Raw genomic sequence first — 17,653 nt, 5'->3', positions numbered from 1 at the left:
CGCGTCCGAGGTATAACGGAAGCCGTATCACGTTCACAAATGTTCGAACACACGTGCGAGTCCGCCACCGATAGCCATTCTATAGATTCGCAACTTCGTTATCTCACACCTGATCCGAGTCACCCGTACTTTCCGCTGAGTGTTAATCAGTCGTGCCTCCTGTGTTAGCGTTTTCCCACGGCCCGATGGCAATTTGCGCGTGTCACTTTGCCCTTCCTTGCTCATTTCCGATGTTTAATTTCGTGCTTTCTGAATAACGAAATACTTCCGTGCCGGCTTTCATATCGTGTGCTTCCTCTATCCTGTTCCATATCTTTCGCTGTTTGCAACATGCTAGCTCAATAGTCCGGAGCGAGACACTGTGAAAAGAGGTATCGCCATTCATTCGCTGTGGTCCTGGAACTCTAGAGTGTGAGAGCAAGGAAATAATTTTCATCTACCCGATGAGGCGCTATTTCACGCGGCGTTCGGCGACACAAGGTATGTGTATCGGATTTGTGCGTCTTTTTCTCCGTTACCCGCCGCGGTGGCTGAGTTGTTACGGCGCTCGGCTGCTGGCCCGAAAGACGCGGGTTCGATCCCGGCCGCGGCGGTCGAATTTCGATGCAGGCGAAATTCTAGAGGCCCGTGTACTGTGCGATGTCAGTGCACGTTAAAGAACCCCAGGTGGTCGAAATTTCCGGAACCCTTCACTACGGCGTATCTCATAGCCTGAGTCGCTTTGGGACGTTAAACCCCCATAAACCAAACAAACCATCTTTTTCTCCGTTAAACAGTTCGCTTAAACACTTAAGTTTCCTTTATTGAACTCCTATTCGTGCTTTTTCAAAGGCGCCTGAGTTATAGTGTGACACGGATCTGTGGCGTAAGATAGATGCTGTGGCTGTGCTGTCACCGGTTGGGGATAACAGCTGAGTTTGCGTCTCATTAGAATGCATGTAAACTGAAGTTTTCAAAGTATTTTTTTTCTCACTGCACCTACGAGGTCGTCGTATGTTTAACAAAAGCCGGGTGCATCCCAGAACAGAACGTGGTAGTATGAACGTCTTTTCATAGTCATTGCATTTTTAAAAGATCAGGGAAGGGATAAAAAGGGAAGGGATAAAGGAGGGAGTGAAAGAAGAAAGGAAGTGAGGTGCCGTAGTGGAGGGCTCCGGAATAATTTCGACCACCTGGGGATCTTTAAAGTGCACTGACATCGCACAGCACACGGGCGCCTTAGCGTTTTGCCTCCATAAAAACGCAGCCGCCGCGGTCGGGTTCGAACCCGGGAACCCGGGATCAGTGGTTAGGGCTCAGTGGTTAGAGCGCTCGGCTACTGATCCGTAGTTCCCGGGCTCGAACCCGACCGCGGCGGCTGCGTTTTTATGGAGGCAAAACGCTAAGGCGCCCGTGTTCTGTGCGATGTCAGTGCACGTTAAAGATTCCCTGGTGGTCGAAATTATTCCGGAGCCCTCCACTGCGGCACCTCTCACTTCCTTTCTTCTTTCACTCCCTCCTTTATCCCCTCCCTTACGGCGCGGTTCAGGTGTCCAACGATATGTGAGACATTCTGCGCCATTTCCTTCCAAAAAAACCAATTACTATTATTATTAAAAGACCATAATATGTGCGTGCCGTAGCTACCCCGGGTGGGAGTACTGCCAGTGGGCAAAACCACGTCTCATAGAAACAGATGTAAGCAAATCATTCCAAAATTATTTCTAATTTTACACTGTAAATACGAAATCGGCCGTTCGTTACCGATGGGAAATGCATTTAAGAATAGCATGAAGAAGTATGAAGCGTCATTTAAAAGCTGGTATATGTTTAAAACCTCACACTGAATGTGTGTTGTGATACCGGACATACGCCCATCAGGCCCTCTATCAACTGGGTGTTTCTCCCAAGCGCACAAGATCCTGGTGTAGACCGACATGGTTCCGAGTGCGCTACGTCCGCTGAATAATACAGCAGCCGAAACCGGGCAGTGTGACAGCTCTACATGAAAAGCAGCTCTCTAACGGCATAAAAATGAGAGTGAACCACGCCCTGTAGTAGACGACGACATAAACGGTACCGTCAGCCGCCTCTGTCGTTTGCGAGCGCCCTATATATTCATAAGCACGGTGTTAATCTGTCGGCACGTTTTCGAGGTAAACGGGTTTGCTTTCGTAGTATCCGAAAACTGACGTTCACTCCCTGGCCACTTAGTGTCATGCAGGACTGCTCTCTGCTCTAAGGGACTTGTTATATCTGGAGTGGATGGTCTAGAGAATGCGCAGTTGGTGTTCATGTTGGGACGATATCCCAGTTGCGACACAGTAAAGACATAGTAATGACTCAGTAAGGACATAGTAACGACACAGTAAGGACAAAGTGGCGACAGAGCAAGCACAGAGTAGCGACAGATCAAGGACAGAGTAGCGACAGATCAAGGACACAGTAGCGACAGAGCAAGGACAGAGTAGCCACAGAGCAAGGACAGAGTAGCCACAGAGCAAGGACAGAGTAGCCACAGAGCAAGGACAGAATAGCGACATAGTAGCGACACAGTAAGGACAAAGTGACAACGGAGTAACGACAGAGTAGCGACAGAGCAAGGACAGAGTAGCGACAGAGCAAGGACAGAGTAGCCACAGAGCAAGGACAGAATAGCGACATAGTAGCGACACAGTAAGGACAAAGTGGCAACGGAGTAACGACAGAGTAGCGACAGATCAAGGACAGAGTAGCGACAGAGCAAGGACAGAGTAGCGACAGAGCAAAGACAGAGTAGCGACAGAGCAAGGACAGAGTAGCCACAGAGCAAGGACAGAGTAGCGACAGAGTAGCGACACAGTAGGACAGAGTAGCGGTTCAGTAGTATCACAGAAGGGCCTCAGGGTGGTCACAGGGGGAATCCTGGGTATGCAGTATCATATAAGGGCCACGAGAGGATCTAAGTCGGGCCTCGGGTAACGTCACTGGATAGTAACAGCTGCCGCTATCCCGTTTTCGATGCCTAGCAAGTCTTAAGTCTGAAAGATTCAGTGTATCAGTTGCTCGCATAGCAGCTCCGCATAGACGTCGTTAAGCGCCCTTCGCCGACAGCGCTGTTCCTTTTGACCCTCGGTTTTATGCCTTGTTCTACGCGGCGTCGCTAGCATGCTCGGGGCACAGGAGAGGGCCCGGTGCAGTACGGGCAACACTGTCGGCTGCTCGGCTTGCACTGTACGTCACCGTGCTTTGTCTTCGCTTTATTTTGGGCAAGGAACACTGCCAGCGCGCTGTCTCCAAAGCCCTACTGTGCAGACGGCGCAGACCGAACCAGCCACGAGACGTTGTAAGTGTTTGAAAGAAAAAGCGGGAAAGGGTTGTACAAGATTGCCCCCGGCTGCATAGTCTTTGCACACTGCGCCTTGGCCGGGCGAAACAGAACACACCCTGTACTATTGTGGCTTGCTCCGAGCATAACGTATTGTGGGCAGCCCCGTCCACTGCGCACCGTGGCTAAATTTACGGCAGCGTATTTAACGCAGTAGTCGTTGCTTCCTTCTCAGTAGTCCAGTCGCGCGCACACTGCGTGCAACGACGGTCAGTCTCCACTCACTTCACGCTTAACGAATAGAGCTTTTTTTATTATTTAGACGCTGCTTCTTTAGCGGGAGCGGCGCCTTCTGTTCTCGCTCACGTCGGCCACGTGAAAGTAGGACCACGGCGAGTAGTATATACGCGTGCCGTATTCGTACACGCGGACCGAGCGCGATGGGCGTTTCTCTTGCGCGCGCAGCGAACAACAAAACGTTCGGCGCATAAGAGCGTTGCCCGTCGCGCGAGCAGAACTTGGGTGTGTGTGTGTGTAGCAGTCGCTCGTGGCCTTGGTGCCTAAACAGCCGATCGTTCAGACGATACGGCCAGCGGTTAGTCTCCCCTCAGCCCGACGACGGCGTCCAATTACTTTTTTTTTTAAGCGCCGGCACAAAAGAGGGCAGAGCAAGCCCATTTGAGCACTTGCGCCGTGTCGGCTATACACGGGTGCAACGGGCCGCCTGTTATTCCCGTCCCTTTATCTTTCTCATTGGTGCCTCCTTTAAGTCCAGCCGGTTGCTGTACTTACTTCCCCAGTTCAATTATTGTCTGCTGTTCTTAATCTATAGCCGCGGTAGCGTGGTAGCTCTTCGCTGCTTGCGTTCGTGACTGATGGGCTAAGAAGCTGCGTTCGGTAAACGATGCTCACTGGTTTAACAAACAGCCGCAGAGATCGTGTCGGGTCATCGTCCACGTGACCTCGGGAAGTTATACAAAACAGCACATTCAGTGCGGCTACCGCGCGCGGGTATTAGGAGCCTCTGGATGTATTAGGCCGAGGTGTGTGCTTCGCGGGCAACTTTATCCCCTGCGAATCGAAGCTCATTTTGGGCCACTGGAATCAAAAGGAGTCGAAACCGGACTCAGAGCCGCTGGCGCATGCATGAAGAATGCATTAAACTAAAAGGTCTTAAAGTGTGGGACTGTAATTGGTTCTTCTTTGATTTATGACGGTTCCTTGATGAGCTCATCTGGCTTCATGCGACCTCCTCACGGCACCGTTTTTTGGGAAAATCTTATGCGGCTATCTTGTGGTACAATACTGTGGGACAGCCTTGTGGGTCCCCTGGTCAGTTCTCTTGTTGGTCTTCTTTTTTAGTCCTTTTGGAGGTCCCCTTGCTGGTCCTCTTGCTAGTCCTCTTGTAGGCTTTCTTCTCTTGTATGTCATCTAGCAGGCCCCTCTAGCAGTCCCTTCTAGCAGGCCCTTCTAGCAGGCCCTTCAAGGAGGCCCCTCTAGCAGGCCCCTCTAGCAGGCTCTTTAGCAGGACCCTCTAGTCCTCTCGTAGGCTTTTTTCTCTTGCATGTCCTCTAGCAGGCCCTTCTAGCAGGCCCTTCAAGGAGGCCCCTCTAGCAGGCCCCTCTAGCAGGCTCTTTAGCAGGACCCTCTAGTCCTCTTGTAGGCTTTTTTCTCTTGCATGTCCTCTAGCAGGCCCTTCTAGCAGGCCCTTCAAGGAGGCCCCTCTAGCAGGCCCCTCTAGCAGGCTCTTTAGCAGGACCCTCTAGTCCTCTCGTAGGCTTTTTTCTCTTGCATGTCCTCTAGCAGGCCCTTCTAGCAGGCCCTTCTAGCAGGCCCTTCTAGCAGGCCCTTCAAGGAGGCCCCTCTAGCAGGCCCCTCTAGCAGGCTCTTTAGCAGGACCCTCTAGTCCTCTCGTAGGCTTTTTTCTCTTGCATGTCCTCTAGCAGGCCCGTCTGGCAGCCCCCTCTAGCAGCCCCCTCTAGCAGGCCCCTCTAGCAGGCTCTTTAGCAGGACCCTCTAGCAGGCACCTTGAGCAGGTCCCCTGGTTGGCCTTCCTGCGGGCATGGGCAGATTTATGGGCCATATTTGATGGGGCGGGGGGGGGGGGGTAGTCAGCTCCCCTTAAATGCACTCCTTCTTGCAAATCGTCTTGCGGGTCCTGTTCCGGGACATGCAGTGGTGCCGCAGTAGTCCCGCAAATGGTCCCGCTTATTCTTTCTTGTTCAGAGGTGTACGTCTGCGTGAGTGCTCGCAGCGGTGCCTTGGGTTTTATGAACAAAAGAAACACCAGACCTGCGCGCATAAGCTTATCTACGTTGAAAGTTTCCCCACACGTATTAGCTTCCGAGGTCCAGACACGTTTGATCGGAGACCGATTCTTCGGCTCGCGCCACCGCGCACGGGTGGCGGCGAGAACGCCGGGACAAAGGCCCAATCGCAACAGTGCGAACGCTCCCATAAATCAGTATCTTGACCACTATAGAAGCGCCAGGCCGATCAGACAGGTTGATGCTGTGTAGCTTACCGGACAGACAGACGCACGGTGTTGTACGAGTGGGCGCCGCAGTGCGTCCTTGCCACCGTTCGGGAGTATCACAACCTGGTTGTACCTGCGTGCGATTATATAAAAACGCTTAGGCCCAGCACACGCGCTTCGCGGACTGAAAGAAAAAAGGGAACAGCTCAAATACGTTCGTTATCTCGCCACTGTTCTGAGGTTGGCTCTACTGTTGTCTTAATAGTGCAGTGCTCGGAACGCATGCAGCTCCAGCTGTGTCGTTCAGCTGATGCGGAGCGAGTGGTGATTCGCGGGACCATCCGAATAGTTCTTTTGTTGGGCCGGTGTCACAGTTCGAGCCAATCATTGTTTAAGTCGACGATCGCGACGGCCTGTAGGCGCTGACCAGTCAGGAAGCGTCGTTTCACCCGCGGACATCTCTAGAGAGTGCGCTTCTATTCGAACGTTGGCTGAGGCGAGCTGTATAACTTTCGAAGCGTTGCACGCAACTTGGCTGTGGAGTGTAGCTCTTCGATACGTGCTCCCGATCGCTTTCTCCCGATCGCCTTGGTTCGTCCGTGTGCAGCAGCGGCACTCTTGGCGGCCTGCTTTCCGCCTGGGCATTGCGCGGCGTGTGCGTGTGTGTCTAATCCGTCCGCGCGCGCTCCGATAATCTCCCCGCCGTCCCCGACCGTGCGTGTTACTGGCGACCGCAACGGCAGCACAGGCGGCGCACGCGAAGTACCGCGTTTTCGCGCTCTCTACTGTCGCACTTTAGCGCGGATTCTGTAGGGAAGGGGGTGGCAGGTTTTCCGAGCGTCTCGCCTTTAGAAAGTCGAGCAGCTGGGCGCAAATGCTTGTGCCCATTATAAAGTCGTTAAGTCGGTCGAGCAGTCAGTAATGATGCTTTTGTTGTACCTTCTCTTACCTGGGCAGCGCGGCTGCCTGTATGATTCTGACAGAGTAAAATAGGTGAGTGTGTGGTGGCACTGGTGCCCGAACCGAGCACCTCACGTACAAGACGTGCAGGCTGTTCTGATGGGCTTTAATGTCTACTTTTTATGCAGTGGAATTTGATTGGGTTACTGGAGGAAGACCACCTGAAACGGCACTTAGAAGTAGTGATGCCCACTTAACGAGGACTATTAAATTACATCCAGTGGTTAATCTTAGTGTTAGCTCACCAGCACTGTTTGACCAGGTTGAGGATAACTGACTTATTTGAAAGAAGCTTCGCTTGTGTAATAATGGCGATACTGTTCCTGAGGTGTAGCTAAATGACGCCTTCTTTGTTCTTCTTTGTTTTTGCAGTTCTCCGCATGAATAAATTCATTTCTACTGGCTAGAATCTCTAAACCAATATCTCTTGCAGCACATGTTCTGGCTATAGTCAGTTGTATACACCTCCCCTTATCGACCATTATGCCCGTGCGGTCACTTCCATTATAATGTCGGTATTATTAAAAGCATGGAACGCGAAACCGACAGAAGCTCGACAGTGTCGGCAGAGCCTTGGTCGGAACGCCCTTGAAGCAGTAAATTAGGGGAATAAGCCAGGACGGACTTGTTCATGCGTCAATAGTGTCAAATCAACAGTATATCAGTTGTGTCGAGTCAGTAGTGTCAGATCAGTAGTGTCAGATCAGTAGTGGCTGGTCAGTAGTGGCTGGTCAGTAGTGTCAGATCAGTAGTGTCAGATCACTAGTGTCAGATCACTAGTGTCAGATCACTAGTGTCAGATCACTAGTGTCAGATCAGTAGTGGCTGGTCAGTAGTGGTTGGTCAGTAGTGTCAGAACAGTAGTGGCTGGTCAGCAGTGTCAGATCAGTAGTGTCAGATCAGTAGTGTCAGATCAGTAGTGGCTGATCAGTAGTGGCTGATCAGTAGTGGCTGATCAGTAGTGGCTGATCAGTAGTGGCAGGTCAGTAGTGGCAGGTCAGTAGTGGCTGGTAGTACTGGCAGGTCAGTACTGGCAGGTCAGTAGTGGCTGGTCAGTAGTGGCTGGTCAGTAGTGACTGGTCAGTAGTGACTGGTCAGTAGTGACTGGTCAGTAGTGTCAGATCAGTAGTGTCAGATCAGTAGTGTCAGGTCAGTAGTGTCAGGTCAGTAGTGTCAGGTCAGTAGTGGCTGGTCAGTAGTGGCTGGTCAGTAGTGGCTGGTCAGTAGTGGCTGGTCAGTAGTGGCTGGTCAGTAGTGGCAGGCCAGAAGTGGCAGGTCTGTAGTAGCAGGTCTGTAGTAGCAGGTCTGTAGTAGCAGGCCTGTAGTAGCAGGCCTGTAATGGCAGGTCTGCAGTGGCAAGTCTGTAGCGGCAAGTCTGTAGTTCTGTAGTGGCAAGGAAAAGGGCGCGGCTAAAAGGGCGAGAAACGCGGCACTTGCAGCCTCTGGCGCTGTGCGTGTCGTCACGACTCCTTCGCCCGAGCCTCCGGGCGAGCCCGCGGGCGTCGCGTTCTGGAGCGGCCGTCGCGGCCCAACACGCTCGTGCGGGCGCCGTTTTCTCCGGCCGGCGGTTTTCGCCGTGGCCGATGAACCGCGAAGCCGACGCACCGCCGTCGTTGTCGATGCTTCGCGGAAAAAAGCGCGAAAACCAGGACTCGCTGCTTATCTTCGCCGCCGCACATTCAGCGGCAGCTCCGTGCATGCATGCGCGTGTTCCCCCAGTGAAGGACTTCACTTTTTTTTATTCCTGCAACTCCCTATTTTTTCTCTCTTTTAGCCGCATTGAAACAGCAAGAAACGCCTCTGCCGACGAAAGTTGTGTATGCCTTTTCCAGTAAGTCACGTATAGCGGACTAGCTGACGCAACCCAGCACCCGAATTGAAGCGCTCTGCCGAAGCGGTGGCGAACAAGATAAGTAGAGGGGGGGGGGGGGGGGGGGGGGAGGTATGGGCTGGCTCTTTTCTTATGCTCTGATTAAGGTCCCAGTAGGCTTCCCACTAGACGACTGTCGTATCTCGTTCTATCGCACGGTTGACTTTCCCGAAGGCACATCGATATGGTTTACGCAAAAAGCGTACAGGCGCTAAAAGACGAAGACAAGCACACTCAAGACAGGACAGGCGCCAGGCGTTGTCTTCGTCTTTTAGCGCCTGTACGCTTTTTGCGTAAAACATGCCAAGCTACAACCAACTAGCTCAAATGAAAGTCTTGCTGCACATCGATGATCCTCCGTGTGTTAGCCAACTTTGGCTTTAAATCATCCCTAAGAGTGCTCGTGAGACAGAGGCGTGTAGGCGTCGATAGTGCGGCTCATTGAATCGGAAGCGTGTGCTTGTTTGGTTTAGACTACCAATACATTCAGTCTTGGTTGCGTCATCATTGCAGGCGCGTCATGCACTCATGCGTGGTTGCATCATATTGCATCATCATTCAGCGGCGCGCAGTTCAGTGCCGCTTAAGCGAAGCCAGTGAATCCTACCACGAAGGTACTTGAAGTATAATGCACTAAGGACGCAGAAGAAAAGCGAAACAAAGAAACAAAAACATACAAAGGCGTTGCTGATTTCACTGCGTTTGTCTGCGATGCGCCCTATGTTTTCTCAGTGAGGTTCTCAGTCGACTATTGTACCATACCTGCCTTCTGCTCACTGTTCGCGACGTTTTCCGTGCGCGCTGGCGCTGCATAGCCGAGCACAAGCAACAGCTGACCAGAGCAGTGCTCGCTACTCTAGACAAATGCAGCCCTTTTTACGGGCATCACTTTCGGACTCTGAAAGAACCTTCCGCCGATGGTGTGAACGACCGACGGTAAGTGAAAGCAAATCACTCCGAAAAAAGGGGAAAACGGGGGGGGGGGGGGGTGCTCAGGTGTGCCCTAACACCATCTTCGGGCTCGCATGTAAACACGCCACCGCCGTGCGATGGTCGCTGCATCGCCCGAGAGTGCGGAAGTGTCGCTTCAGCGATGGATCATCAAGTCCTGGACACATAATGGGGCACCCGACGACCAGTTCTTCCTCCGTGTGTGTCGTGTCTCATTCTTTTTCCTGGCCGCCCCATCGTTGACGTGGAGGAAAAACAAGCAGCAGCGGATGCTTTACAGTCTCTCTCCCCCTCCTCATTGTCCTCCTCAGCCTCTTCCTTCTTTTCCTTATCCAGCAGTGCCGCCTCGCTCGGCGGCAATTTGATGGCGGCGCTCTCTGCCGTGCCGCCCCCCTCTCGCGTGAGGCCTCCGTGAGAGAGTCCGGTGCGCGCTCCGGTCAAACAACGGCGCGCCAAGTGGCGCAGGATGAAAGGTCGCCACCCCTGCAGAGACGGCGAGAGAGACACGGGAAGCGAACGTCGCGGTGGGGCGCAGTCTCTCGGGGTGTATAGCCGTCTCTCTTCTTCCGCCGTGAGAATGACGATGCTGTGCTTCGTCCGTCCACTTCCTGGCGCCCAACGTGGTGGCGCTGAGTCTTCGTCGCCTTGCGTGCTCTGAGCGCGGTTGTTATGTAGCCGGCGTCGCCATGTACTACCCTCGCATCAGAACGAGAGCGACCAGCAAGGAAACGCGGGAAAGGGGAGTGAAATATACAAGGCAACGCTGGACTGACAGCCTAGTCTATAGACAATGCGCATTCTATAGACAGTCTATACACAACGTAGATTTATGGTCATACACTTTTAGTAGACTTTTGTCCATAGACAGTCTATAGACTATGATTAGACAAAAGGGAATATCTACAGGAAGGCGATAGTCTACAAGAAGTCTATAGAGAGTCTTTGAACAGTTTTTAAGGGTTTATTTCATCGCACCTGTGAAGTCTATAGACTTTGTATAGACAAATCCTGTAGCCTAGTCTATAGGCAATACGCAGACAGCCTATAGACAATTTATAGATTTATAGCCATACACTTTTTGTGGACTTTTGTTCATAGACAGTCAATAGACTATGTGTCGACAAAAGGGAATATCTATAGGAAGGCGATAGTCTACAAGAGGTCTATAGACATTCTATAAACTATTTTTATAAGGGAATTTATTGCATCACGCATCCCGCCCCTATGTTTCCATGGAAACGCCAGAGTCCATGCGCTCGCACAGGGGAAACGAGAACAGTGCCAAAGAAAAAAACTGCACGATAGAAGCTTGCATTTCTAAACGCAACAAAGACACTTGCGGTGCGGGGTTCGATCCCCAGTGCTGCCGGGTACCCACCGGTGATACAATGGGTGCAAGCTTTCCCCTGGTCTGGTGCTCGGCTTGTTTAGGGTTAAATGCTTGGGGAATTGGTCTTTTGCCCCACTTTGAGTATAAAAGAAAAATCCTTGTGCCATGGCGCTCTGTGGCTACATATGCCCTTGCGCCATAAACGTTCATCGTCAAGAAAAACAGGCGCTAAAAAACCCTGTACTATTTACAAGGTGTTTCACTATATTCAGCGTGGAAGAAAAATCCTTGTGCCATGGCGCTTCTGTGGCTACAGATGCCCTTGCGCCATTAACATTCATCGTCAAGAAAGACAGGCGCTAAAGAACCATGTAGTATTTACAAGGTGTTTCACTATATTCAGCACAAACTAAATATTTAAGAATAACGGGAAAGTTATCGAGAACAAGTTGGGTAATCGTTGAAGAATATTTCACAAATGTCCCAGAAGGGTGTACCCGTCTCACTACATAACCCAAGTTCAAAGCGCTGCTCGATGGCTTCTATAGTGTGTGTGTGTGTGTGTGTGTGTGTGTGTGTGTGTGTGTGTGTGTGTGTGTGTGTGTGTGTGTGTGTGTGTGTGTGTGTGTGTGTGTGTGTGTGTGTGTGTGTGTGTGTGTGTGTGTGTGTGTGTGTGTGTGTGTGTGTATATATATATATATATATATATATATATATATATATATATATATATATATATATATATATATATATATATGACACTGCATTTCTTAACGAACAAAAAAATCGTGACGAAACGGTGGAGCTGATTCACGCATGCAGTATCGTGTTCACTGAACCGAGTATCGCTTTCAGTTGACGTGGCAGCTTGGACGGTCACGTACGCGGGGTTCATGAGACGTCGCACGCCACCCGCTGCTTCAGCAACGACGTCGTCGACACCGCAGGTTGTGTCAGCGAACATTAACACCTGAGTCAGCTTTTGCTCGGCGCGATTCGCGATGCTGGAAACAACCGTAGCTCGCTTGCTGACCGTACACTGCAGGAACGCTGCGACCGACGTTACAGACTGCGAGCTATATCGAAGGTAGGAGCGATTATAAAGGACTCGTTGCAATATAGTATAAAGCAGAGAGAAAGAGAAACGTTTAATGCATAGAATGTTTGGATGGGCCCTCATTCCAGGAGCACATTGTGCTTTGCCGCCGCTCTTGCCCGGTTCACCAGCGACAGCTGGTCCTCCGAATGTGAGCTGGAAAGCGCCGCCTCCCAGTCCTCAGTTGTTGGCTTATTGTATCTTGGTGTAGCCGGGTTTTTCTGGCATGCCCATACCATATGGTATAAGTCAGCCACCTCACCGCAGAAGGCCCAGTGCGGATCGTTCTAATTTGGAAACATATAGCTGAATTTGGCAGGATTTATATAAGTATACGATTGCAATTTCCTTAAAATGACGCCTTTCTCTCTGTTTAGATTTTTGTGTGGTTCGGCGTATACTTTCCTCGTTAATCTCAAATGCTGGAGTAAACCCCTGTGGCTGGATAGGGGTTCAAAACAATTGTATTCCTGCGATTGTTGGGGGACCAGGGGTAATAGCGCGCGGGCAGCGGCGGGAGGAGACAGGAGACAGGGCAGGAGATAGGGCAGGAGACAGGACAGGAGACTGGACAGGAGACAGTGCAGGAGACAGTGCAGGAGACAGGGCAGGAGACAGGGCAGGAGACAGAACGGGAGACAGGACGGTAGACAGGACGGTAGACTGGACGGTAGACTGGACGGTAGACTGGACGGTAGACTGGACGGTAGACTGGACAGGAGACTGGACAGGAGACTGGACAGGAGACTGGACAGGAGACAGGACGGGAGACAGGACGGGAGACAGGACGGGAGACAGGACGGTAGGCAGGACGGTAGACTGGACAGGAGACTGGGCAGGAGACAGGGCAGGAGACAGGGCAGGAGACTGGACGGGAGACTGGACGGGAGACTGGACGGGAGACTGGACGGGAGACTGGACGGGAGACGGGACAGGAGACGGGACAGGAGACGGGACAGGAGACGGGACAGGAGACTGGACAGGAGACTGGACAGGAGACGAGTGTTTTTTTTTTTAAATCCAGCAGTTTGCAGCACAGTTTTAGTACAATATCTAATCATGATGGGACAAGAGAAAGAGCATAGACACGTTCTGGGCCAAAATAACAAGACGCTTCTGATCGTAGCTTAGAGTGAGAAAAAGAACGTGTGTACAATAGAATCACGAACATAATAGTGGCGCAATCCTGCGCCGGTCACGTTTCAACAAAAAATAATCTAAGGAAGGTGCGGAATGGCAACGGAAAACAAACCGAACTAGCGCACGCGAGCGGTGCCCAGTCGGAACTGGCATCTTTGCAGCTTCAAAGAAACGAGGTCGTTCATAATCACTGGGCCACATTCTTTTTCTTATCTACTCGCTCCGTTTCATCGTTCCTCCTCCTCCTCTTCTCCTCTTCCTCCGCCGCATCTTCTTCTTCGAGGGAAGAAGATGGCACGGCGCGCGCTTTTGTGTAATGAACGGAGCGGTCACTCGAGCTCACACACACATACTCGGGTGAAAGAGGAGGGGGGGGGGGGGGGGATGGCGGTCATTAAAGCGCGCGCCAGACGATCGCGGCCGGGCTATTATCCAACGCGCTTGCAACCTGCCGCCCTTTCTTCTCTAGCGCTGCTGCTGCGACGGCGGCTGCGCGGTCTGGCACTGTTCCACGGCGATGATGCCGCTTGGAGAAGCGGTGCCCGCACATAATGTCGCGGCCTGTGTCCACCGGCGCCGAAGCCACCACTGCACCGACCGAAAGATAAACCGCTCCCGATGACTGCGACTGCACTGCTGGCTCAACACACGCCCTCCGGTCATAGTCTTCAGTGTGCGCGTGTGTGTGTGCGCATGCGCATATTTGTTGCGCGTATATATTTATGCACGTTCGGGTGCTGTCTGGAGGGTATTACGTGAAAATAATGAAAAAAAAATAACGAAAGCAAGGAGGGGTTCCGCGGGCTGTTCCAGTAATGGCTTCTTCTTCGCTGGCGTTCGCGCGCTCACATCGTTCCAGAGAGTCTTGGGAGGGTGCGAATTGTACTTTGCTCTAGATCTCGCCCGCGTATCTGTGCCGAGGAAAAAAAGAAGATTCCCGGCAGGTCCCGGCTGGTGGCTTATAGCGTCCGTGAAAAAAAAACAAAGTTTGTCTCGCTTTATAAAATGCCTGCCGCTTATGCGCCACTCATGTGGGAGTGTTGAGGTGCGAAACATTGAAATGTGGAGGATAGCTGTGGCATATATATGTGAGGAGGCGCGAAAAAAAAATAGAGAAAAGAAAGTCGACCTAAGCGGGCGTTTACACTTAAGACGCGCACTGTCCCTACTCGTCACGATGCTGCCGTATCGCTTTGTAATTTTTATGCGCCGTCTGAAATCTAATCACGCGAAGTTTGCCCGTATTTTAATCGCGTTAAAACTAATTGATTCGTATTATATATGTATATACAGTAGGACATTGTTATAACGAAGTAGAAGCTAGAGGCATGGCGATTACTTCGTTATAGCGATTACTTCGTTATAGCCATAACTTGGTTATAACCTGTGTTGACCGAGCTTCAAAGGGGTGTTATAACGAAGTAGAAGCTAGGGGCCCGGCGATTACTTCGTTAAAGCCGTAACTTCGTTATAACCTGTGTTGACCGAGCTTGAAAGAGGAATCGTCAGTCCTTTGTTATATCCATTATTTCGTTATATATAAACCATTACTGTAAAGTTGTTTGTTGCAAGTAGTGTTGCTATTTACGTCGACCAGAGGGAAAGTAAGACTATCTCCATGCAATGCAGACAACCCTGACCGCAATAAATGTGTAGTGAAAGTTTTAATCGAAATGTGGAGAAAAATGGGACGCGTCATAACGGAACCGATGTGCCTCACGAATGTTAATCGAGTTTTAGCCCTAGCGCAGTGACTTACCAGTCTGGGCGTTTACATGAAGTGGCAGATGCGAACCCGCACCTGCCCCATCGGGGCAGCGGGGCGGCAGTGACTACGGATTGCCGTCGGGCCGTCTAGCTGTGTTAAACGTTTTCAGCCAAATGCTGATTTATATGCGTATTCACTCGGACGTTCCGAACCGGGCCCTTCAGAGACCCATGCTACACTAAACATAACGGCTCAAAATTTTCCTCTATACCCTTGCTGCTTAATAAACGGAAGTACGCGATCTTACGTTTTTGAGCTTTTCACCCGGAAGGCGAGTTTATATATTTCAAATTAGAGCGACGAGATTTGTTTGTTCACGAAATATCGCGACTAATCACGCCTCATTCTGCTTCATTTGGTGTATGAGGGAAAATCTTTAAAACCTAGCTGTTTGCAATGACGTCAGGAGCTTTGTTGTAGACAGAGTTGGACTTAAGTTCGGTTTGTATGCGGAGCTGTCGATCGAGAAATAAATAAAAAAATACAGAGATTGTTTATTACATTCGAATGAGTGCGAAAGCAGGCATTTTGCTATGCATGGTATGGCCGATGGAGTTCCCGGGTTCGAACCCGACCGCGGCGGCTGCGTTTTTATGGAGGAAAGACGCTGAGGCGCCCGTCTGCTGTGCGATGTCAGTGCACGTGAAAGATCGATCCCCAGGTGGTCGAAATTATTCCGGAGCCCCCCACTACGGCACCTATTCTTCTTTTCTTCTTTCACTCCCTCCATTAACCCTTCCCTTACGGCGCGGTTCAGGTGTCCAAAGATATATGAGACAGACACTGCGTCATTTCCTTTCCCCCAAAACCAATTATTATTATTATTATTATTATTATTATTATTATTATTATTATTATTATTATTATTATTATTATTATTATTATTATTATTATTATTATTATTATTATTATTATTATTATTATTATTTTATGTAGCGCGCTTACCGGGGTTTCATACTGCATACCTTTTTTTTTCTTCCGTTTTCGACCCTTTTGGTGTTTGTTCTGTCGTCCTTGTCCGCCTCACTTTTCCTTCTTTTAAGTTGCTGTTAATCTTGTATTGTACAATTCATTCAGCAAGATCGAAACGAACACAGCTATTCTCGGAGATTGTATGACCAGGAGAGAGCCGGTACCCGGCGCGGTGGCTCAGTGGTTAGGGCGCTCGGCTACTGACCCGGAGTACCCGTGGGTTCGAACCCGACCGCAGCGGCTGCGTTTTTATGAAGAAAAAACGCTAAGGCGCCCGTGTGCTGTGTGATGCCAGTGCACGTTAAAGATCCCCAGGTGGTCGAAATTATTCCGGAACCTTCCCCTACTACACCTCTTTCTTCCTTTCTTCTTTCACTCCCTCCTTTACCCTTCCCTTACGGCGCGGTTCAGGTGTCCAACGATATATGAGACAGATACTGCGCCATTTCCGTCCCTCAAAACCAATTAATAATTAATTAATAAGAGAGCCGGTTCTCAAGTCCGCTGCCTACCATCTTGTGCCCTCACTCTGTCTGTTTCATCCTTTTTTTATCTTCTGCTTTCTGGAGCATGCGGGCGCTGTGGCGGTTCTGGTGTAAATTGCTGGCCTTTTTCCATTTTCTCTCGTATCCACCGTCTTCCATGTTATCACACCCAATAATAACAATAACGTACGCTGGACGCGTTCTTCCCAGTATGGGGGGGGGGGGGGGGGCGATAGCGCCTTTTGACTCCCGTCTGCTATTACGCACTCCGAGCTGCACCCGAGAGCGGCCGGTGAGGCGACTGGGAGAACAACAATGAACCGATGTGTTTTCCTTCGCGAAAGGCCGGATTTTTTCCTCGAACCTCGAATCCTGGAAAGAAAGAATGGCGGGAAAAAGAAAAACAAAAAGAGGCTGCTTCGTTTGTTTGTTTCTTTTATTGCGACAGTGTGCTCGCGCCTTTATTGCAGAGGGAGCAGTAGGGTATATAATAGACAGCTCGCGGCATAGGACACGGAACTTGAATGCGCGCTAGAGTTATAATTACAACGAGGGCAATATTTACGGACGTGTTTTTTTTTTTCCTTTTCAAACCCGGTGCAGCATAAGCGGAGAATTTTCTCTGCGCTGGACTCGACTGGGGTGTGATCGACAGCGTGTTATCGTTCCAAATGTACCGATATCCCCGCGAACACTGCGGGCGTTTTCCACCAAGTGTGGTTGTGTGACCCCGCAACAAGGTGCTCGGAGCGAGCAGATACCGATACTAATGCCGGAGCCCGCTCATGGTTTCTGGATGAAAATAGCCTCCGCGACTGTCTGTAGCATGTTGACAGGTCCATTTTGTGCAACATGGCGAGCCGTCGAAATAGTAATTATAAAAAAAGATGCCGATTGGCCTGAAAAATCGGCAAAATGTTCTCTAAACCGAAAGGAGTAAAAAAATGGAGTAAGTTGTTACTAACTAAACATTTTGACAGATTTGCCTGTCTGGTTGGGTTTGAAGACTTATAATAAACTGCACATCTCCAACCAAACTGACTAACAGCCTAAACCCCCTCCCCCTCCCCCGCGCCTTTCGCTAGACAGCTGTCGTTCTTTTCACACACCCCCCTCCCCTCCATACTTAAAAGACGCTAGCTACTAGCCCTCAGTCACCTCTGATGAAGGAGCCGAGTCGGCTTCGAAACGTTGGGTTAAAGTTAAAATTTTGGTTGGAGATGTGCAGTTTATTATAAGTTGTTATTAACGCTCACCCTTTTTTAAGAGAGGAGATCTTACTCTTTTTTTTTTACTCGCTTATAGGCGTATTCGTGTTT

At 50.5% G+C, this 17,653-nt stretch overlaps 1 protein-coding gene across 4 annotated transcripts in view; it reads left to right on the top strand.

Moving 5' to 3' along the window:
- The window catches only part of LOC144110526 (uncharacterized), a 286,270-nt gene that overhangs the window by 195,898 nt on the left and 72,719 nt on the right, over nucleotides 1-17,653 (top strand). The window contains exon 1 of one of the 4 annotated variants that reach the window (XM_077643516.1): nucleotides 368-480. The exons of the other annotated variants lie outside the window; for them this stretch is intronic. Coding sequence (XP_077499642.1) covers nucleotides 444-480 — 37 coding nt within the window. The 5' untranslated portion in view covers nucleotides 368-443. Of the gene's footprint in view, nucleotides 1-367; nucleotides 481-17,653 lie in introns of those variants that run through there. 4 annotated transcript variants of the gene reach the window in all.

This window comes from Amblyomma americanum, chromosome 11, assembly GCF_052857255.1.
Source record: "Amblyomma americanum isolate KBUSLIRL-KWMA chromosome 11, ASM5285725v1, whole genome shotgun sequence".
NCBI lineage: Eukaryota > Metazoa > Arthropoda > Arachnida > Ixodida > Ixodidae > Amblyomma > Amblyomma americanum.
Note: the sequence above shows the minus strand (reverse complement) of the source record. Positions and strands in the feature narration are given on the sequence as shown.